At 50.6% G+C, this 22,311-nt stretch overlaps 2 protein-coding genes and 1 non-coding gene across 3 annotated transcripts; 1 reads left to right on the top strand and 2 right to left on the bottom strand.

The window, feature by feature from the left end:
- On the bottom strand, positions 1–5,822 carry UNC119 (unc-119 lipid binding chaperone). The gene is made up of 5 exons (XM_027626531.1): positions 5,546–5,822; positions 1,921–2,034; positions 1,352–1,454; positions 993–1,165; positions 1–719 (listed from the first exon to the last, which is right to left on the bottom strand). Exons 1-5 carry the CDS (start codon positions 5,769–5,771, stop codon positions 607–609), a joined length of 729 nt encoding a protein of 242 aa, XP_027482332.1. The 5' UTR covers positions 5,772–5,822; the 3' UTR covers positions 1–606.
- Positions 5,823–6,707: 885 nt separating this feature from the next.
- Positions 6,708–21,767, bottom strand: PIGS (phosphatidylinositol glycan anchor biosynthesis class S). The gene is made up of 12 exons (XM_027626529.2): positions 21,702–21,767; positions 21,282–21,421; positions 21,085–21,196; positions 14,929–15,018; positions 14,554–14,645; positions 12,802–13,009; positions 12,411–12,553; positions 11,559–11,673; positions 10,052–10,197; positions 9,383–9,483; positions 8,145–8,355; positions 6,708–7,790 (listed from the first exon to the last, which is right to left on the bottom strand). The coding sequence occupies exons 1-12, from the start codon at positions 21,733–21,735 to the stop codon at positions 7,515–7,517; spliced, it is 1,668 nt and encodes a 555-aa protein (XP_027482330.1). The 5' UTR covers positions 21,736–21,767; the 3' UTR covers positions 6,708–7,514.
- On the top strand, positions 17,003–17,137 carry LOC113908370. Its single transcript, XR_003515445.1, has one exon. It is a non-coding gene; the product is annotated as a small nucleolar RNA SNORA1 (small nucleolar RNA).
- Positions 21,768–22,311: the final 544 nt, after the last annotated feature.

The following is a 22,311-nucleotide window of genomic DNA, read 5'->3' as shown; positions in this document are numbered from 1 at the left end:
GAACAGAAAAGGAGAGTTTATTGAAAACTATATACAGCTGGTCCAGTCCCTACCACAGGCTGCAATCTGGGCCAGGCCCTCCCACACCTCAGGCAGCAGCTCAGCCCGGACGGTAAGGGCTGGGGCTGGGGCTGCGGCTGGGGCCTGGACTCCCTTGGGAATCTTGGCAGCCAGACCACCCCCGACCCCAACGGATATTCATCTGTGAATTTACGACTCTAAATGGCCTGTTGGTGGTGGGTAGGGAACAGGGAATGGGTCCCTGCCCTGACCTCGCCAAAGCCTGGATAGGGGAACACTATTCTTAAACGTGGGCCCAAGAGGCCCAGCTAGGCTGTCTGGAAGTCCTGGCTACTCCCCTCCCAGGAGGCCTTCCTGGACATGGAGGAAGACAGCCCTCCTACCCCCCCACCCCACATGCCAGGCCCCATGGGCTTCAGAGACTTGGACTGGGGACATCAGGTACCCTCCCTCCCATCGCCGACTCAGGGGCCAGGGCTCCTGGAACACTTCCCAGGCAGAAGACCTCGGGTTGAGAGGTGAGTGTTGGGGAGGTCACAGCTGAGGGCCCAGGACCCTCCTGGGGTGGGGGGCTTGTTTTGTGGGTCAGGGCGTTCCACTGTAGGAATAGTCTGCTTTGTTGTGCATCACCAGCCGGTCATCCACGAAGTAGAAGCTGTCGGACTGTGTTTCATATGGGTGACGGATCATCTCGTTGACTGCAAGAGAGGCCCAGCCAGTTGGGGCAAAGGTCAGGAGCCTGAGCCAGGCCACTGCAGAGGCTTCAGGACTGCGGGATGGGGACCAGCTGAACAACCTCAGACCCACCTCAAAGAGTTCCCCCAGCCTTTCTGAGCCTCAGTTTCCCTACAGGTGGCATAGGAATGGTGGCCAAACACAAGAGACCCAAGGTGGGAGAAAAGGGGGTCAGATCCACACTCCCCCCAAGTTTGGTCTCTCTAGCCCCACCCCCCATGGCCCCACCCACGCACTCAGCTCCTCAGAGAGAGGGGGGAAGTCGTAGATGTGCTCGCAGGTGTTCTTGCTGCTGGGGATGCAGAAGCCAAAGTGGAAGTCAAAACTTTTGAGGAGCTGGTTGCGAAAGTAGTGCCTCTCAATCATGCGGAAGTTGTTGACAGGCTTGTCTCCCACTGTGAACTCCACCCTGACAGATAGGAGGGGGCAGAGCTGAGCTTGGCCTTGAAGTCAGCCGGCAAGGCTCAAGACAGACAGCACCCCCCAAAAGAGAGGCTCAGTAAGAACTCAGGAGGGGCTCATTCCACCCTCACCCTTACCCCCAGCCCTTGTCCATCCTCCCCCAACACTCCCCCACCTCCATCCAGTGACTCACGTGGCTCCCACCTGCCTCAGGCGGAGGAAGGCAGGTGTGAACTGGTAGCGGACAAAGCGCCCAGCATTGGGGTCCAGGTCCCGCCGGTTGATGGGCAACCGCTCTGTAATATACCCCAACTGGGGCTCAGAGGGCTTCAGGCTGGGGCCCAGGCCCACCCAGGGTTCCGCCCTAGGGTCCCCCATCTGTCTGAATTCTCAAAAAATTCCCCCAGGAGATTCTGATGCACATTGAGGGTTCAGACCTTTGGCCAAATGGTTCCACCCAGAAGGGGGGTGGTGATTTCTAGGTCAGCAGGTCACCAATTTCAACTGAGGTTCCCAGGGCCCCAGGAGACAGACAGGCCCCAGGCCTGCAGTTCCCAGGAAGGCCTGCAGAGGGCAGGCTGGCAGGGACCGAAGGGGTCAGACTGTCCTCCCAAGATGTCCAGCCCCAGAAACAGATGGGAAAGGAAAGCAGAGGCCCAGCGCTAGCCCTGCTCTGACCCCTCTGCAGCCTGAGGAGTCCCTGGGCAACCGACTTCACAGCCCTCGCCCACCTCGTCCCTCTGTCGATGGCCTACCACTCACCTGAGGCTGGGGGCTTCTTGATTTCAAAGAGGACAGTGCCTGAGTCCATGTCTCGAATCTTGAACCTGATGAAGTCGATCTTGTAGATATTCTCCTCGGGGGAGCACAGGTAGTCTAGGGAAGACAGGCAGCTAAGCAAAAGAGGGACCCACCCAGAAGCCCCTGCTGGCAGCTCAGCCTTTGGGGGACCCCAGACTAGCTACCACTTTCTCTGATTTCGGAAGGTCACTGCCTTCCGGAAAGAGAGGACTGAGTCCCTGCCTTGAGGGAGCACCCAGAGTGTGGGGGATACGCAGCTCTGCCACTTGGATCTAATGAGAGACCAACAGCTCTATCCTCTGAGGCCTTGGAGTCTGGGGAGGGGAGCAGGGTAGAGGAAGGTGGAAGGCAAGGCCACCCCCCTCCCACAGTTTCCCTCCCATTCTGGAGCTGTGGGGCCTTGTTCCGGCCTCTGCTCTGCCAGGGCCAGCTCAGTGACTTTGAGCCAGATGAGTCCCCAGTCTAATGAGGAGCCCCAGCACGAGAGGGTTACAGCCCTGCCTTTGAGAACCTCGTGCTAAAGAGGGTGACACAGCCCTGCCTCAGGAGATACACAGTACTTCCCTGGAGAACATTCCCCCCTCCACCACACAGCCGCCCCTGGTGCTACATTAGGAGTGTCGGGCAAGGACTTCCCTGACCTGGGTGGTGCCAGGGCAGGCCAACAACCCCTCCCCGGTTCCTCCCCACCCCCCATCCCCCTCCTCGCCCCAGAAGCGGCTTATACAAGCCCAGCTCCCTTAAGCAGCTTAGCCAAAGCTCTGCTGACTCAAGCCCAGAGCCTGGAATACTGGGGGAAGGGGGCCACCTTTGCTCCCATCCCCTGTTGATCTCCAAATGGGAGGAAGTCTTAGCAGAGGGAACCCCTGAAAGCTCATCTACCCAACCTTAGCTCTGAGCCACCCCCTGAGAGAAGAGTACAAGCAAAACCAGGAAGAGGGTGTGGCAGGTGCGTCTGGGGATGCGCATGGGGGGAAAGGGAGTCCTCAGGCCCAGAAGAGGAACCGGGAACAGTGGTGAGCCGTGGCTGAGGAAGCTTGCTTGGGAATATCAGGGCCTGATCCAATAACCCTCACTTCTGCTGCAGCAGCAACTGCAAGTGCTCAGGGAGGCCCTGGCAACACACCGAAAGGAGGAGTGGTGGGTCTGGCGCTGTCAGCCCGCAAGCCATCACATCCTCCCCCATAGAGGCCCGGAAATCACCCTCCAGGCCCCTGGGCCACCTCCTATTCCTCTAGGGCAGGAAGAGGAAGTGAATGTAAAGTCCTTCTCTCTTCCCCAAGCCCGGGGCCGCCCCCTCCAGGAGGCCCTCCTGGTAGCCTCCTGGCACCCTAGGGTCCCGCAGGGCTTGGGGGAGGGGCCAGACCCCTGGCCTGTCCACCACAGTCCATGGTGGGGAGAGAGAGAAGGAGGAGGAATGCCCGGGGGCAGCCCTTACCTCACCCTGGACACACCTTATTTTCACAGAAAGCAAGCACCGGTCCAAAGATGTAGAAAGAAAGTACAGGTCACAAGACGAGGTGGCAGAACCGGGAGCAGAATCCTAGCTGCCCAACTCCAGCTCCCGGGAAAGCCCTTCCTTCTCCACATTCTCCTGCTCTTGGAGTCTCCCCTCGCATGCGGAGTAAGTTCTTACAGTCTGCCCTCCGTCTCTTCTACCGCACCTGGAGCTATCAGCCCTTTTGCCCTTAGAGGAAGTGAGGGAAGCGGGATGCCCGTGGCTCAGAAGGCCGCACCCACACCCTCACTTCTGCCAAGGGAAGGATGAAGCCTGGGGCCCAGGGTCAGGCCAGATGAAGGGGCAGAGGGGCCGAAGGCTCAGAACACAACTGCCCCCTTTCCCTCTGCCACAAATAGCTTCCTAAGCTGGATTCAGGGCTGGTAATCCAGGAGGAACAAACCTCAGACCTGTGTGATTAGGGTCAAAAGAGACCAGGGGGTGCCAGGATGGAGATTCCCTGGAACCCAGTTCTCACTTCTATAGCGGAAAGGGTTCCCATGAAGCCCCTTCCTTCCCCTGCTCATGCCCCCACAAACACCCCATCTCTAAGGGCTAGGACTCTCCTCCAAATTAGCAGACACATGGCAGTACGTGGGCTGGAAGCCCCCACAGTTGCAAAGTAAGCTCTAAAGTTACCGAAGACCCAGAGAGGTCAGCCTGACCTCCAAACATCCTGGAAGTTCTGCCCCCATTCTAAATGCTGCTGTTGCCAATTGGCACGAACATCAGACTGGTCCAGGCCCCCTCCCTCTAATGGTGTCTCCTCAGCGCTCTGGGGGCCCAGCCAAGAACGCTTGCTGCCTGGCTCAGACAGGAGGGAGAAGGCCGATCCCCCAGGGCCCCAGATGCACAGGCCTAGACCTGCCATTACGGTCCCCTCAGCGGCTCTGTCTGGCAGCCTCAGGCTCTGCTGCTCCTGCAACTGCAGAGCTCAGGTCCACTCCAGCACCTGCCCCCCACCACCAGAGAGGGGTCCCAGGAGTTGCTCTCACAGAGGGAGCCGGGGCAGGATTACTGATGAATGAAGCTAAGGTAGAGGGCCACTCTCTCTCCAAATGCCTCCGTTCTTTGAGGCTCAGCCGCTGCCTCTGCCATGAGGCTTCTTAGTCGTTGCTCCCTGCCTGTGGTAACCTCCTCCCCTGCCCTGAATGCCCAGTTGTCTGCCCCCAGGCAGCAGCCATAAGCAGTCCAGTGGGGCCCTCAGTACTACTTACAAAAGAGCCCTATTTACAGAGCATGCACAGCATGCCAGGCACTAAGCAAAATCAGAAAATTAGTTTTCACAACAGTCCTACAAAGTAGGTGCCATCATCCCCATTTTACATATGAACATGCTCAGAGAGGTGAAATTACTTGCCCAAGGTCACACAGCCAATTACATGGCATAACTGGGACTTCAACCCAGGCAGTTCAGCTCAGAAACTCAACCACAGAAGGGACTAGGCCTCCCGGAAGAAGACAGGCTAAAGCGGGGCGGGGGGTGGGGGGTACATATTAACCTACTCCCTTAAGAGGGCCCAGAGCCAACCCACTGAAGCTTCCTGCCCAGGTCCTTTCCTGGGGTTGGAGAATGGCCCCAGACTTCCTGGGGGACCCAGAGTGAGGGCATTTAATGGTCAGCGAGACTGGAGGGTCTTAATGTCACCTAAGTAGCTCAGCCTCCGCCTGGCCTCCAGGGTGGGGACTGAGGACAGACTGCACTCAGCACCCATCCTCATTATTGCAGAGAAAAGCTTCAAAGGGCCCTGAAGACTCAATGGGGAAGGGGTCACAGTTGCAGCTGCTGCCCCACCTCCACCACGGGAAAGGGGGACGGCCTCCTCAGAAAGGAAGTAGGGTGAAAATAAATGTCTAAAGGGAAAAGAGGCGGGCACAAGGAGATCAAGGGAAGAGGGGACATGGAGATCTCAGCCTCCGAGGCAGAAGGGTAGGGAACTCAGGCGAGGGGCACCCGGGTGGGGGAGGGGAGGCGGGGGGGAGGTAGGGCGGGAAAGGGGGCGGGGGCCCAGGCTCAGCGCACCGCGAGGGCCCCCTCCCGCGCTCTCTCCCTCCCGCCGCGGGCGGAGCTGCCTCGCCGGTGCTCACCGCCCGTGATCCGCTGCAGCCCCAGCACGTCCTCTGGCCCGATCGGCTGCTTCCTCTGCAGCGGCCCCGGCCTGGGCCCCAGGCCAGCCTCCGGCTCCGACTCGGACCCGGACTCGGATTCCGCCTGCAGCTGCGGCTCGGGCTTGGGCTCCACGCTCGGGCCAGAGGCCCCTGGAGCGGGCTCCGCCCCCGTCCCAGCCCCGCCGCCGCCCTTCTTCACCTTCATGGCCTCGCCGGGCCGCCGCTCGCCTGCTGCCGCGGCGGCTGCCTGCGCCGGCTGGAGCCGAGAGAAGGGGGAGCGTCCGCAGCCCCGCCCCCGGCCGGGGCCCCAGGTACCGCCCCGCCCCCAGGGGTGGGCCAGACACGGGCCCCGCCCACCCCAGCCGAAAGGCTGCTGGCGCGCCAAGCTGGGTCCACTCCCCCGGGACTGGGTGGGGCCTCGCCTTGGGCGTCATTCATTTTTTTCGCTGGGTACTTTAAGGAGTCCCGTCTACCTTTACTCCTTACTCGCTGCGCTCCCGCCACTCTGTCCTTCCGTCTGCCCCTTAAGCGAGTTCCCGCCTCAGGATCTTTGCCTGGGATGCTCTTCCCCGAGATGGCTTCCTCTTCAGGTCTTAGTTCAAATGTCATCTGCTCAAAGGCCCCGCCCCCTCACACCCAGTCTAAAGTACTAGCTCCCGTCACCATCTGATCAGCCTGTTTTTCCCTTCTAATGCATTATCTGAAATTAGTTTTTGTTCACTGACTCTCCCCCCTAAAAGATCAGTTCCATGGAAGCAGAGATCCTGTCTTTGTTCTCTGTAATACCTAGCAGTTAGCACAGTGCCTGTTGCAGCCCATGCTTAATATATTTTTTATTTATGAATGAGTTTGTATTTAAAGGCTTACACTGGTACAAGCTCTTCTCTCCCAGACCCCCTGCGAAAAAGGCAGAAGTAGATGCTAACAGCTTTGTTGGGCAACCCTGGACATGCTGAGGGACAACAGCCTAGGCGTCTCACCACCACAGGGCCCTCCAGGGCAGGGAAGCGGGGCCTCTCTGTAGGGCACATGGCCAGGTCTAAGCAAGCTGGGCCTGTGAACCCAAGAGAGATTAGCAGGAAACCATTACTTGGACACAAATGAAGAATGAAAGGTATGCTCATACTTCATATCATTTCAATTCACATTCAACCAATGTTTATTGAAAGCCTAAAATATGCCAGACACTTTCATATGCTTATCACATTTAATCCTCATAACTACCTTGTAAGGGAGGTATCATTAGTGCTATTTGAACAAATGAAAAACTGAGGCTCAGGGAGATTAAGTGGCTTATTCAATGCTCCCCAGACAATAAGTGCAGAAGGTACGGAAACAAGGGTCTGAATTCAGGCATGCGTGATCCCAAGTCTGGACCCTTCCCCACTGCACCACACTACCTCTATAAAAGGGTGAAGGGAAACTCGGCCGCACGCACAGCATCAGGCTATACCCAACAAGCACAGCCAGCCAGGAGGGAGGGGAGGAGGGGAGAAGGCCCCAGAGGTGACCTGGCCCCTTCCATGAGAGCAGTGCTAGGGCTCTCCCTGAGGGGTTAGAGAGAAGTGTGGAGGGGAGGGGGCTAGAATCGAACCCAGGGCTTCCCCCTAATGCTCCCTCTGAGTGCAAGAGGACTGCGGAGCGGGACAGAAGCCCAACGGACTGCCCCTGCCCCGAGGGAGACAGGAAAGGGCCTTCAAGTTTAAGCCAGATAAGGAGACCCAAATGACTGTCTTCTGGAGGGAGGGGGAGAGGGAGGGCACAAAGGTTGTGGGGGGAACCTGAGCTAGAGGAATGGGAAGGGAAGGAAAGAGGAACCCTGCTTGGAGTGTTGTACTTTGGTTACGGGAGCTAAGTCCTTCACGGCAGGCCCCATTTCTGTGCCTCTCAATCTAATAGCTCCCATTCTGGCCAGAAAGGAAGGCTTCCTGCTGAGATGCTGTCCTGCTCAGTCTGTCTTCTCAGGCTTTTTCCAGGACTTGCGGGTTTCCAGGAAGATCTTGACCAGGGACAGGAGGATGGGCACAGCCATAGGCAGGAAGAGTGGGATATAGATGGCAAACTTCTGGTCATCAGGGAAATAGAGGAGGTGGAGGAGCGAGGGATCAAAAAAGGCACGCTCCGACGACGTCACAGCTTCCTGGCTGGCAATGAAGGCAGATGCCAGGTGCCCAGAGGCCAACTCCTCGGCCGCCTTCTGGACTGCAGCTACAGCCCTGTACACCTAGGAAGGGGGCAGGGGGTTACCAGTAAGTACCAGGCACCAGGGAGGTGCTGGGGTGGGGGGGGGGATGGGTCTTACTGTGTTTTCCATCTACCAGGCACGTTGCCTGGAGTTTGCCCACTATATGGAGGCCAGTATAAAAGGGCTACGGTGTATTTTTTTAATGTGTATGCCCGCTTAAAACTTCACACCCCACCTGGCGTCGGGCTGGGGACCTGGCACTGCCCCCTAGAGGAAGCCTGGGGCACTCAAGGATGGCATGCCCACACACCCTGGGCCTCAACTGGCTCTCTGGTTTCACCACACCCCGGCCCTTGCTGGCCACTCTGGTCACACCATCCCCTGCCCACTCACCTCAGATGCCACATTGTCCTTGATGACAATGTTGCTGATCTTGCCCAGAAGCTGGGCCAGGGAAGTGAGAGTGGTGGTGGCTGTGGCGACGTTCTCCACTGACCGAGCCCAGAGCAGCCGGTCGAGCTCCCAGGTCGTTAGCCCTTCACTCTTGGACCCTGAAAACAGGCATTTCAGAGGCATCTGGGGCTGAGCAATCCCAAAGAGCAGCCTGTAGAAGAGTGAAGTAAGGAAGGCTGAGAGTAGAAGATGGCTAAGATTCCTAGAATAATGACTAAGATTTTCAATCTTACCCAGAATCATAGAAGTCATAGGGAAGTGCCTCAGAGCGGGGAGGGGGGGGGCTCAGAGCGGGGGGGGGGGGATGAGTGGCAACACTCAGCAAAACAGAGCCTCAAGCCCCATTTTAACCAGTGTTTTTGCTTTTACCTGTTTCTGGTTTGGATTTCCAAGATCTTGTTTGAAAAGGTCCCATGGCTAAAATATTTCTGGTAATACCAACCTAGTTTAATTCCCTCACCCTGCCTACCCTCTCTTTGGAGAAATGGGACCACTGAGCACCTTTAGTTAAGGCATGATCCAGGACCACTTCTTTTTTTGTTTTTTTCAAGATTTTATTTATCTACTTAAGAGAGAGAGAGAGTGCGCATATGTGAGCAAACAAGGGAAGAGCAGAGGGAGACAAGTAGACTCTGCACTGAGCATGGAGCCCAACACGGGGCTCAATCCCATGACCCAGAGATCATGACCTGAGCCAAAAACAAGAGTCAGCCACCCCCCCCAACTGAGCCACTGGGCGCCCCAATCCAGCACCACTTCTAATAAGCACGTGTGCTGTGCCTCTCTAATCCTGCACCCAGGGCAGACATTGCTAATCAATCAGAATCCTCTTTCCTGATGATCCCAGGCACAGCCCTAGAATCCTCAACACAGGGCAGCAGGCAGCCACTATCAACATACCAGTTAGCTTCAGAATTAGTAGCTATTTTCTTAAGCACCCCTAATCACACCCCACAGACCGGACATTCAGGAGTCTGTTTTTCTTAAAACAGTTTTTGTCAGTTTTGTCCTTTTCTTAGGAGAAGGATAAGGTGATCCTTTGAAACCTTTCTTGGTTTCCCTGGGGCTCTAGGCACAGCTAAGGTATCCCTGCCAGGTGAGATTTCACTCTAGTCAACTCAGGAGACTGGGGTCAGACTCAGTGGTCACACCCCCAGGCGCAACAGCCAGGACCTCACCGCAACTGAGCCAGGAACACCTCCATCACTTGCACCATGTCCACCTCAACCCTCACTGGCAGCTCTGAGGCATTGTAGGCTTTGGGGTCCACATTGTAGACCTGCAGGGGGAAATGAGGTTGCCTCAAGACCACACCAGGACCCTTCATGGCTCTGCCCTAGACACTCTGGAGGCGGGGAGAGAAAAAGGAGACCTTTTTAGAAATGTCTTTAGAAATTACGAACCTGATGGTATAGCTAATGTTTTTTCGAATACCTATTAGGAGCTTTTCATAAATTATCTCCATTATCCCCTCAAAAGTCCTGTAAAAAGTATTTTTTATTCCATTTTAAGAGTTCCTACCTATGAGAAACTCCCAGTCTCATGGGAGAAACAAAGTTCCCAGCCTTTCAAGACTCCCGTAAACAGGGCCAAGATCTAAGATGTACACACAGAGAAGTCCTCAGTAAGTGCAAACTGCTACGTGCAAAAGGGTCGTATTATAGAAAACACTGACAGAAATAAGAAGCCATGGGGCTGGCAGAGGAGGGGCCGAGCTCATAGCACCCGCACCTCCTTGGTGCTGCCCCTCCCACAGGCTGGGCCATGGAGGACACTAGAGGAACAACAGAAGGAACAGTCTCAGGAACGTCTGTCTGTCCCTAAAGCTGGGGCTTTATGACCATTACCATAATGCCACCCCAGCGGGGACTGTGGAAGGCGTTGGTGGCCACTGGAGCCCCATCCTTGTCCTGAATGTACAGGGGGGAGTGGGCAAGCTCAGGTACATACAGCAGAAAGTTGAGCACAGGGTAAAGGGAGGCAGCGCTGGATCCTGCGGTACAAAGAGAAGGGAAGTCAGAATACCAAAACCTGCTGGATCTAAATCTCAGTTCCAGGTCAGCCTCTCTAACTTTCTGGTCACTCGCTATATCCCCAGCTAATAATCACCGGGATATCCTCTACTTGGTCAAGAACCTCCTCTGAACATTCTCTCAAGATGTGCCACATACATGTAGAGTCCTTAGCCCCCCAGAGACCCCTGGAATCTCCCCTCCTCTAACAGGCCCCCCTTGACTAAGACCACTCTCTTGGGCCGTGCTACATCACACCCATATAATTATAACCCATTTTATACATAAGTATAAAAATGACCTCATGTCGATTCCCTCTTAATCCTTCAATAGCTAGCCATTCACACCAGGTAAAAGCTCAAGCTACTTACCATGGTCCTTATGATCCGGCACCAGCCCACCTTGCCAGCTGCAACTCGGTCACTCCCTCACAATTCAGCTACACTAAACTTCTCTGAGCTTCCTGAATGCCAATCCATTCTGCTTCTTCTACATCTAAGCTCAGAGTTTTCCTTGCCTGGAAAGCCCTTCTATCTCTGTACTCCACACTGCCAGAGGGAGGGAGGGAGGGAGGAAGAGAGGGAAGGATGGATGGATGGATCACCTGCAGTCCCTCTTATATCGTGGTCCACACTGGCCTAGCCTTACTGTCTGAAATCCCACAACCAGTACTAACTTTGGTTTGCCTGTATTATAGCTTGTGGTCATCTTATTCTTTGTAGGTACCACCCTCAAAATGAAAGACTATTAATTCCAGCTTCAAACCTTGATCAGCAGAACTGTCTATCCAAATTCTGCCTTCATGTACTTTTGCTGTTATCTTTCCTACATGCGTGACCATATCTTTCCTGGATGGCTTGCAAATAGGGAGATGCTGCCTATCCGTTTCTTTATAAAAAGCACTGGGAGTCATTTTATTTTTATTTATTTTTTTTTTTTTAAAGATTTTATTTATTTGAGAGAGAGAGAATGAGAGAGAGAGAGCACGAGAGGGAAGAGGGTCAGAGGGAGAAGCAGACTCCCTGCTGAGCAGGGAGCCCGATGTGGGACTCGATCCCGGGACTCCAGGATCATGACCTGAGCCGAAGGCAGTCGCTTAACCAACTGAGCCACCCAGGCGCCCTGGGAGTCATTTTAATAAATGTTTTTGGATATGATAGTGTGAAATTAGAGATGTCAACAGAGTCTCATGAAAAAAAGAGCCTAAATGCCCAGCACTTCCTTGACACCCTCAGACCACCCAACCTGGGAACCATAACTATATACTACCAGCCTCCAACCCCACACTGAGCCTTGAGGGTCCCTCCCCAGCCTGGCACATAGACCCTCATCCTCAGCTCACCCAGCCGGGACTCCACTGGGTTGATGACATGAGGGAGGCTGTGTGCAGCCAAGTAGTAGCTGGAGGAAGCTGGGTCAAAGCGGGGGTTTACTCCCAACACCGCATAGTACAGAATCTGTAAAGCAAAGAAGGAGGACATTATTTTGTGTATTGATTCATGCTCCACTTTGTCCCAAAAAGGATTGGAAGTGCCTTAAAAAGATACAATTAGGACAGGACAAAATATAAAGAAACAAAATCAGAGCTGAGAGAAAATAGGTGTAGGAAAAAAAAATAACAAAGCCAAGGGTAAAGTTAATACACTAAATATATGCTTTGAAATCACGTTTTTTACCAGGCTTTCTAAGAGCCTGAACAAAGAGGGAAACAAGAATAGCATAATTCAGTGTCCACAAGATCAACTCAAGTCAGTTACTCAGAAGTACTCCCACTAGCAAGACCTGATAAAAACGTCTCCCACATTTTCCCTAAAAGGACACTGTGTGATACATTCTTCACACGTAGGAAGCTACATTCTTTCCATCTTTACTTCTACTACATTAACATATTTCAGGAAGTTTTATATTTAAAATAAATTCCTTAAGGATGGCACAACTGGGTGAATACAGTTCGACAGGGGGTCATAAGGAAGGTCGTTTTCTAACAAACCTTGACAAAAGCCCCTGAGCTGGACACCATGGAGGAAAAGCAGACACTAGAGTCATATCAACACACAGGCAATTCCTAGCAGATCAGCAAACTCTAAGAGCTGGAAGAACAGACTCCACTTGAAAACAATAAATAAATACGCATGGACTCTGGAAAGGACAGTGCGGCCAGGGAAGGGACTCCTCGGCTTGCTCCCAGTCTCACCTGAGAGTCCACAGAGAAGTTGCCCGCAGCACTGAGGGCACTCAGGAAGGGCTGCACATAGCGCCGGACGGCCCCCTCAATGTCCCAGTGGACGTCATGGGACTTGGGGTCTGGGTTGAGTAAACTGAAGGTGATCTCATAGCCTAGAGAAACAGGAGTCAGGGAAGCCTGGCTGAGCTGAACTTGTTTCTCCTCTGGAATGGGGCTGATGGCCATCATGGAACCCAAGGGAGGATAAAACTGGGATGAGGAGCACTGAGGGCTTTAACTAAAAAGGTGAAACCACAGAAGAAAGGCGTAAAGAGTCTGCACGCAGATTCCCCTCCTGCCCCATCACCTCCACATCATTCATTTCCCCGTCCCTTCTCACGGCAAAGCCCCGTCACCCTACCCAAGCTGGACTTGAGAGGCCGCCTCTTATCAGAGCTCCACTTGTCCTCCGGAAGGTGGTCAGCCAGGGCCGCAGCGAGCACATCCTCGGTCAAAGACATGGCCTGCGCTACTTGGATTACGCGGCGGCCAACGATGTTAAAGGGCTCCCGGTGCGTGATCCCTCTCACAACTGCTGTCCTCTCAGGCCCGATGTAGCTCATCATGTCCTGTGAGAGACCAGCAAAGGACAGAATGCCCAGGGCTCAAGGAAGAAAACAGAAGAACGTGCTGGCCCCGGTCTCAGAGAATCTGACTTTTTGCCACTGACCAACAAGCCTACCCCTCCCCTTAGATTCATAGTGAACCCCTATCTGAGCACCTCTGACCAATCGGTGTCATGAATGCTTTCATTCATTTCTGTTCCCTTTGCCTTCCCAGGAGACATAAGTCCCAGACATTATCTAAAGCTTCACAGGCTGGAAACTAGGAGATGCTATGCTGAACAAGGACAGCGGAATAAACACCTGGAAAGTCTGATATAAGTAGACAGCACATGGCAAAGAGGCAAGCCCAGGAATGCTCACAGCAGCATTATTTCTAAGAGTCAAAAACCGGAGACAATTCAACTGCCCATCAGCAACAGGATGGATAAACTGTGATATGCCTCTATAATGAAACATCAGGTCATGATCCCAGAGTCCTGGGATCGAGCCCCACATCAGGCTCCCTGCTCGGCGGGAAGCCTGCTTCTCCCTCTCCCACTCCCCCTGCTTGTGTTCCCTCTCTCGCTGTTTCCCTGTCAAATAAATAAAAAATCTTAAAAAAAAAAATGAACATATTAGACTCAACTGCACATTGATTATCACGGATGATTCTCTAACATAAATGTGGGACAAAACGCAAGTTGCAGAAGAACATGTGCTGTATTAATATAAAGTTCAAAAGTTTGTAAAATTGAATATGTTGTTTATTAAGATACAACACAGGTGATAAAACTTGAAAGAAAAGTAAGAAAATGACACACACAAAATATGGTCACCCTGGGCCAAAAGGGAGAGGGGTAGAACCATGGAGATGCACGGGGTTCAGCTATATTGCTAGACTGCAATATGCAAGCTGGGGTTGGGTACATGGATGTTCATTAAAATTTTCTTTCATCTTTTTGTAAGAATTACATATTTCGTCATAAATTGTAAAAGAAAATGGTACGTGGCGTAGCTCCCACTGACACTCTTGCTCATCAAGTGAAAAGGTCAATGTGTCGGCCCATATTACCACCACAACCCATTCAAACCAGCTTTTTTTTTCATCCTGATTTTTTTCTCCACTTTAAATGGTCATCAGAGCTTGAACTGAATATAACTCCTGGCTTTAGAAAGACCCAGAGTTGGGGCGCCTGGGTGGCATAGTCGTTAAGCATCTGCCTTCAGCTCAGGTCATGATCCCAGAGTCCTGGGATCGAGCCCTGGGTCAGGCTCCCTACTCAACGGGAAGCCTGCTTCTCCCTCTCCCACTCCCCCTGCTTGTGTTCGCTCTCTGTCTGTCAAATATAGAAAGAAAAATCTTTAAAAAAAAAAAAAAGAAAAGAAAGACCCAGAGTCAATGAACAAAAATTCCTATCTGCATTCTATTTATTTTCCTATTTGCATTCTTTAAAAAAACGATTTGTTAAAGAGTTTTCTGTAGCAAATGCAAGCAATAGGGAGCACTACTGCAAGAAAGAAGTGACCCAGGACAGGACGAGAAGCCGCAACCTCTCTGCTCACCCTACCTGGGGCAGAAGCGAGGAGTTTTCAGAGATCACATACACAGTCAGGGAGCCCTCTGCTTGCTTCTGTGGCTCAGCTAACACGGTTTCTGCCTCTGGGGACAAGAGCAGGAGGTGCACCAGGAGCAAAAACACCATTCCCTTTCCCTCTGGCCCCCAAAGAGGGCCTCAGCCACAGCTCCACCTCCCACTCACACCTGGCTGACACTGTGGCCAGGCTCGGCCCCTGGTGGCCCAGGCTGAAACACACGGTATCTCATTCCCAGCTTTCCCAGAGAGATTCTGAAGTTAAGACAAGGTATGGAAAATACACACTTAGAGATCGGAAGAGAAAAAGAGGGCTTCGTGTTAAACTAGCGTGATCACCCCTTCTGGTACCTTGCATACTGCCCAGTGACAGGGCCTCCTCCTCGTGCTCCAGAGCCCTCCGATAGGCCTTCTGGAAACGGCATTTGATTTTCATTTTGTCTGAGGAAAAGGAAGAAGCAAGATAAGAAGACTAAGTACAGACCTCTGTCCACCTTCCCAGCCCTCACACTGTCCGGTGTCTCAGGACAGCCAGAATATGGTTTGCAAAGAAAGACACTGCAGCCAATTCTAACGATCTCTACATGGATGATATCAAATACACAACACCCCACCTCTTCCAGCTAACTAGCTCTTGCTCTGCCTGTGTACCCCTACCGTCAACCTGAAGTACCCTCCCAAAGGGAAATCTATTACAATATTCATTCTATTAATAGGTAAAAGGAGAAAAATCATGTGATCACTTCAATACGTGCTTCAAAATAATTGAATTCAATGAATGTTCTTCATAAAGAAAAGATGCACACTTAATGACAAAACACTAAATGTAGTTCCGTTAAAATTAGTAATAAGGGGCGCCTGGGTGGCTCAGTCAGTTAAGCACTCAGTTAAGCATGTTCTCAGGGTCGTGGGATCGAGCCCTGCATCAGGCTCCACACTCAGCGGGAAGTCAGCTTGTCCCTCTCCCTCTGCTCCTCCCCCTGCTCATGCTCTCTCTCTCTCTCTCTCTCTCTCTCTCTCTCCCCCCTAAATAAATAAATAAATAAATAAAATCTTTAAAAAACTAAAATTAATAATAAAATGAGGATGCCTGCTATCTCCTCTGTTATTCAGCACTGTTCTTTCTGAAGTTCCTGACCAATGCAATAAGTGAAGAAAGAGACATGAAACATGAATATTTGAAAGAAAGAAACAAGATGGCCACTTTTTGAAGTAGCATAATTATTTTCCAAGAAAATCAAAGAGAACCAACTGGAAAACTATTAGAACTAGTAACAGTTCAGTACAATGACTAGATATACGCAAGAATCAGTAGCTTTCTGATAAGTACCAACGATATCCAATTTGAAAAGCAACTATTTTTTAAAATCCCAATCACCAGAATAATAAAGAACATAAAATACCCAGGAAAAAATGTATAAAACTATAAGAAAAACACCCAGGACTTCACTGAAGGACATAAAAGAAGATCTGAATGAAATGGGAAAAGTATACAAGGTTCTTAGATGGAAAGACTAAATATTCTAAGGATATCAATTCTCCCCAAGTTAATCTATACCTGTAAGGCAATCCCAAAGGGATTTTTTTCGCCCCCCTCTCCCGAAATTGAGAAGCTGAACCTAAAATTTATTAGGGGGGGTGGCTGGGTGGCTCAGTCGTTAAGCATCTGCCTTCGGCTCAGGTCATGATCCCAGGGTCCTGGGATCAAGCCCCGCATCGGGCTCCAGCCCCACATCAGGCTCCCTGCTCTATGGGAAGCCCGCTTCTCACTCTCCCACTCCCCCTGCTTGTGTTTCCTCTCTGTGTCTCTCGCTGTCAAATAAATAAATCAAATCTTTAAAAAAATAAATTTATTGGGTAAGTTCCTTGTTACAGAAGAATTCCAGGTCATATATACAGGAGAAATTACAGAATTTAAAAATTGCCAATTTGCAACCACTAATGAAATGGATGCCAGCATCAATGGCTGCTAAAACCATTAGGTGGAAAGGTTGACAGGATACTAAAATACAGACATCGGGCTGACAATATCTGAATTCACGAAATCATCTTTGTATCACCAGAAGTGAAACAACCAGTCATTATATACTTCCTGATAGAACACGATAGGAAGTATACCACATCATACCTAAAGAAGTGAACTCGATTTTAATCAAATCTCCAGATTTAACTACCAGTTGATAAAAAATACAGATAATAGAGTAATAACTTAAATGAAACGAGGAGGAAGCAATCTGCGAAATCCAGACGGTGAGATGTTCCATAAAACAAATGACTTGCTTTCTCCAACAAATCAAAGAAAAGAAGTGTATCGGGATGGGGTAGGCGGAGTTGATGTATAATAAAAAAGACAAAAGAGATATAACAAAACGCGATGTATTGATCCTGATTAGAATAAACCAGCTGTAAAGGGACACCTCTGAAAAGCCTCGTTCTAGATGGAAATGGGCACTATCATTCATGGTGTCCAGAAATTGTTAATGTGGCTACACTGAGACACAGGATATGCTTCCATCACAGCAAGTTTATTGCAGTGGTGACAATCAGATGTGTAACATTTTCCACTAGGCTCCTGGAGTAGAGTGGAAGTAACAAGACTTTCCAATATTAGAACAATTAAGGAATAATAATTTTAGATCATTTGCCAAAATAGCAATCAATGTACTTCGACAATTTGACTTCTAGGGCCCTAACGTAAAGAAATTGAATCCCAGAGATTACCTGGGAATTTTTGAAGTATGTCCATACTCAAGTGGAGATCAAAGAAGCCCAAGAGAAAGAACTAGACTGATGGGACAGTGACAACTGTTGATTGAACAAGAGTTCTTTTTAAAAGAGTTATTTTGAAGATTATGATTCTGACTTTGGAGGAACTACGGTGATCGGCAGTGGAAGCACTCACATGTAAAATTCCTTAGGTAAGGGCGCCTGGGTGGCTCAGTTGGTTAAGCAACTGCCTTCGGCTCAGGTCATGATCCTGGAGTCCCGGGATCGAGTCCCACATCAGGCTCCCTGCTCGGCGGGGAGTCTGCTTCTCCCTCCAACCCTCTTCCCTCTCATGCTGTCTATCTCTCATTCTCTCTCTCAAATAAACAAAATAAAATAAAATTCCTTAGATAAAAATGTATTGCCTTAAAAAAGAAACCTTTGAGATGATTGGGGAAATCTGAATATAGACTAGAAATTAGGTGCTATTTGGGGACCTGAATGGCTCAGTTGTTAAGCATCTGCCTTCGGCTCAGGTCATGATCCCGGGGTCCTGGGATCGAGCCCCGCATCGGGCTTCCTGCTCCGAGGGAAGCCTGCTTCTCCCTCTCCCACTCCCCCTGCTTGTGTTCCCTCTCTCGCTGTGTCTCTCTGTCAAATAAATAAAATCTTAAAAAAAAAAAAGAAATTAGGTGATATTAAGGAATTACTGCTAACTTGGTTAGGTGTGACATGGTAGTTATGTTTAAAAAATCAGGGGCGCCTTGGTGGCTCAGTCTGCCTTCGGCTCAGGTCATGATCCCAAAGTCCCAGGATCAAGCCCCATCATCAGGCTCCCTGCTCAGTGGGGAGTCTGCTTCTCCATCTGACCCTCACTCCTCTCGTGCTCTCTCAATCGCTCTCTCAAATAAATAAATAAAAATCTATTTAAAAAAATCAAAATAAGGGGCACCTGGCTGGCTCAGTTGGTAAAGCATGCAACTCCTTTTTTTTGTTTTTTAAGATTTTACTTATTTATTTCTGAGCGGGAGAGAGAAAGAGAGAGAGCACAAGTGGGGGGAGTGGCAGACAGAGGGAGAAGCAGACTCCCCACTGAGCAGGAAGCCCGATGTGGGACTCGATCCCAGGACCCTGGGATCATGACCTGAGCCAAAGGCAGACGCTTAACCGACTGAGCCACACAGGCATCCCTGCATGCGACTCTTGATCTTGGGGTTGTGAGTTCCAACACCACGCTGGGTGTAGAGATTACTTAAAAATAAAATCTTTAAAAAACAAAACGAAACAAAACCAAATCCTTTAATGGCTTCCCTTCTCACCCAGAATAAAAGCTGTATGTGAGCCTAGTTCCCTTTCACCGCTCTGGTCTTATTTCATTTCCTCTAACTCTTTCCCTCATTCACCTCACTCTCACCACAATGGGATTCTCACTGTTCTGCAAAGGCACCACTTTTGCTCCTGCTTCAGGTCCTTATACTTGCTTATCCCTCTGCCAAAAATATTCTTCTCCCAGATACCTACACAATTTACTCCTTTACCTCTTTTAGGTCTTTACTTGGAAGTCTTGTTTTCAAATGATGCCTTCCCTGGCCATGCTTCTAAAACAGCAATGATCTCCTTATACTCCAAGAAAACCTCCCTACCCCCCTGTCCTGTCACCATCTAACATACATGCATACATTTAAGATTTTTTTTAAAGATTTTATTTATTTATTTGACAAAGAGAGAGCACAAGCACAGGGAGCAGCAGAGGGAGAGGGACAAGCAGACCCCCCACTGAGCAGGGAGCGTGAAGTGGGGCTCGATCCAAGGACCCCGATATCATGACCTGGGCTAAAGGCAGACACTTAACCGACTGAGCCACCCAGGCGGCCCTAATTATTTAAGATTTTAAGTAATCTCTACATCCAACCTGGAGTTCAAACCCATAACCCCAAGATTAAGAGTCATACTCCACTGACTGAACCAGCCAGGTGCCCCCCCCCCAACTAACATACATTTAATCTGTTTATCTTCCTGTCTGTTCTCCTCTTTGTTGTCTATTTTGTTTACTGTATTGTCTATTTTGTTTGCTGTATCTCCAGCAACAACAACAGTATCTGACATATATCTATACATATATATATATATCTCAGCAAATATTTATTGTTGAATAAATGAACAAACCTATTACTATTCCTATTTAACAGATGAGAAAACCAAGATTTAGAGAGGTTAACAACCTCACCCAAATTCACACAAATAAGTAGCAGAACCAAGGCTTTAATCCAGCTCTCTTACACCAAATTCCATACTCTTGGCCACTCCACTATACTACCTCCACAATATGTCCATGTTATTGAATACCGTGTCACTAAATACAAAGAAATCCATGACAAACTGACAATAATCAAGTTGCGAACTAACATGTGAGGTATGATCCATTCTTGTTTTGAGAAACAAAACCTATTTATGTTTACATTACGTTGAACTGTATGATTTTTTTTTTTTTTTTTTTTAATGTAGGCTCCCTGCCCAGTGTGGAGTCCAACACGGGGCTTAACTCCAACCTTGAGATCAAGATCTGAGCTGAGATGAAGAATCAGACAGAAGCTTAACAACCTGAACCACCCAGGGGTCCCATGAAATGATTTTTTTTTAAAAATGTGTGTGACCAAGGTTAAAAAGCTAGAAAGTAAATGGCATACAGGCACGTCACAGTCTGGACTCGGCCTACACATCCAGTCACTCCCAAACTTTCACTTCACACTCCAGAAAAGTAAAACTGCTCACAGATCCCCCTCCATGCTTCTAAACAGGAGGCAGTAGAGTTTGTCAGTTAAAAGCCGGAACACTGGAATCAGTCAGGCCTGGATTTAAATCCCAGTTCCACCTCTTACTAGCTAGCTGTGTGATCCTGAGCAAATTAAAATCTCTTAAGTCTGTTTTTTCATTTATAAAATGGAGATCATAATGTTAGAGAGGATTAAATGAGGCAACACATGTAAAGTGCTTCACCTAGTTTCTGGCATATAATGAACAACTAATATTAGCGATTATTATTACTGGCTCATGCTGTTCCCTTCCTCCCTTCCCCCATTTAACCTGAATTCCTTCACATCCTTTAAAACTCCGGCTTAAAAATGACATCCTCAAAACCTTCTCTGCCTTTCTTTCCTCCCAGACAGTTAAAGGCTCTTTCTTTAGCGCAATCTCAGTTTCTTACATACTTTCACTGTGATTTTTTTTTTTTTAAGATTGTATTTACTTGACAGAGAGACACACAGCGAGAGAGGGAACACAAGCAAGGGGAGTGGGAGAGGGGACGCAGGCTCCCCGCTGAGCAGGGAGCCTGATGCGGGGCTCAATTCCAGGACCCTGGGACCATGACCTGAGCCGAAGGCAGCCTCCCAACGACTGAGCCACCCAGGCGCCCCTTCACTGTGATTTCTTTATCTAAGTGTCTTTCTCCCCTACTGGGCTACGAAATTCTTTAAACCATTATCAATTCCTCATTCACCCCAAAATTCCTGGTACTGAAAAGTACCTAACACTCAGTAAAGTATCCCACTTCCTCTCCTAACCCCTAATGAGCATTAATTGCTTCTCATCAGGTAGCATAATTGTTTTATGAATAAAACTGTCACCTTAACGGTGAACACTGAATTTAAAGTTTTCTTCTAACCATCCACACTGTTCCTTCAGAGAGGTCTTTTAATAAATTTTTAACTACCTTCAAGGGACACTCCTGCTCCTCCTACCTAACCCATCTCTGGACTGAGCTCAGACCAGAAAGGCAGCCCTGACTCCCCAGGGACTCACATTTCAGAGGGATATCTCTCTCATGTACAACGGTGAAGGGCAGCTTCTCCTGGTCGTCCAATGGCACTGATTCTCGGGTAAACACGACGGTGATGGGTACCGTGAGCCGCAGCTAGGGCAAGGAGCATCAGGGCCATCAGCTGAGTCTCCACCTTGCCAGCGGGTTGTCCCCTGGCCTTCTCCCACCGAGGACTCACCTGCAGGGCATTCAGCCCACTGATCTGGGAGTAAGGCAACGGGGCCCGGTAGGTCTCCGTGGTCTTCCACCAGAGCGGCAACCCCACCAGGATGGCCACCGCAGCGAAGAAGAGAGCGGCCCGCTTGCCTCGGACCACCTCTGGGGGTACGGAGGTACCGACTTGAGGCGCCGGAAGTGGGCTTAAGTGCCCGCTCCACACCTGACGCGGAGGAGCCCCAGCAACCGGCACTCAGAGGCTCTCCGCCCGCGTTCACAGGGAGCCCTGAGCGAGGGGGCCGCGCCTAAGTCTGAAGGGATCTTGTCTGAAACGACCCCCCGACCCCCAGTCCGCGGGACCTCTAGCACACCACAATCCCCAAAGCCCGCATTCCTCCCTCTCAATACACGAGCCGCGGGCCCCGCCCGAACGCCACCGCACCTAGGTCTGTAGCAGCAGCCCCGGGAGCCGCCATGCTTGCTTCCGGTTGCTCTAGGCGCCGAAGGGCGGAGCTGCGCAAGGAGGGGGCGGGACCACGGCAGCGGTTGCAGCCAATCGCAAGCCGCACTCCAGGCGCGCGGGGAGGAAAAAGAGGTCGAGGGTAGGCGGGGTCCGCAAGGAGCCTGTCAGCCAGTTTGAAAGGAGTTTGTCCTGCACCCTGGGCGGTCGAGGAGGTGCACGGGTTTCAGCGTTGCTGGAAGACTCTTCGTTAGTCTCCCGCTTCCTCGTAGAACACACTCCTAGTCCCAGGGATAAAGAGCGCAAACTCTGCAGGCGTTAAATATTAGTTGGGCGACCACAGGCAGCTCTAAGTCTCAGTTTTCTCATCTGGAAAATGGAGATATTTACCAAAATGAGCTCTATCCGGGCACCTGGCTTGCCCAATCGGTAGAGTGCGGGAGGCTTGATCTAGGGTTCGTAAATTTGAGCCCTACGTTGGCTGTAGAAATTACTTGAAAAAATAAAATAGGGGCACCTGGGTGGCTCAATCGGTTAAGCATCTGCCTTTGGTTCGGGTCATGATCCGGGAGTCCCCAGGATGGAACCCCAC

This window comes from Zalophus californianus, chromosome 16 (genome assembly GCF_009762305.2).
Source record: "Zalophus californianus isolate mZalCal1 chromosome 16, mZalCal1.pri.v2, whole genome shotgun sequence".
Taxonomy (NCBI): Eukaryota; Metazoa; Chordata; class Mammalia; order Carnivora; family Otariidae; genus Zalophus; species Zalophus californianus.
This window is presented reverse-complemented; position numbering and strand designations above follow the sequence as displayed.

What these genes read in the sequence shown, in the direction of transcription:
- UNC119 (XM_027626531.1), bottom strand. Translation starts at nt 5,771, where the DNA reads ATGAAGGTGAAGAAGGGCGGCGGCGGGGCTGGGACGGGGGCGGAGCCC. An exon ending in CAAGAAGCCCCCAGCCTCAG is followed by an intron (nt 1,455 to 1,920) that starts GTGAGTGGTAGG and finishes GGTATATTACAG; the next exon opens with AGCGGTTGCCCATCAACCGG. An exon ending in CTGAGGCAGGTGGGAGCCAC is followed by an intron (nt 1,166 to 1,351) that starts GTGAGTCACTGG and finishes CCTATCTGTCAG; the next exon opens with GGTGGAGTTCACAGTGGGAG.
- PIGS (XM_027626529.2), bottom strand. Translation starts at nt 21,735, where the DNA reads ATGGCGGCTCCCGGGGCTGCTGCTACAGACCTAG. An exon ending in GAGAGATATCCCTCTGAAAT is followed by an intron (nt 15,019 to 21,084) that starts GTGAGTCCCTGG and finishes CCTTTTCCTCAG; the next exon opens with ACAAAATGAAAATCAAATGC. An exon ending in CCCGCTGGGGTGGCATTATG is followed by an intron (nt 9,484 to 10,051) that starts GTAATGGTCATA and finishes TTCCCCCTGCAG; the next exon opens with GTCTACAATGTGGACCCCAA.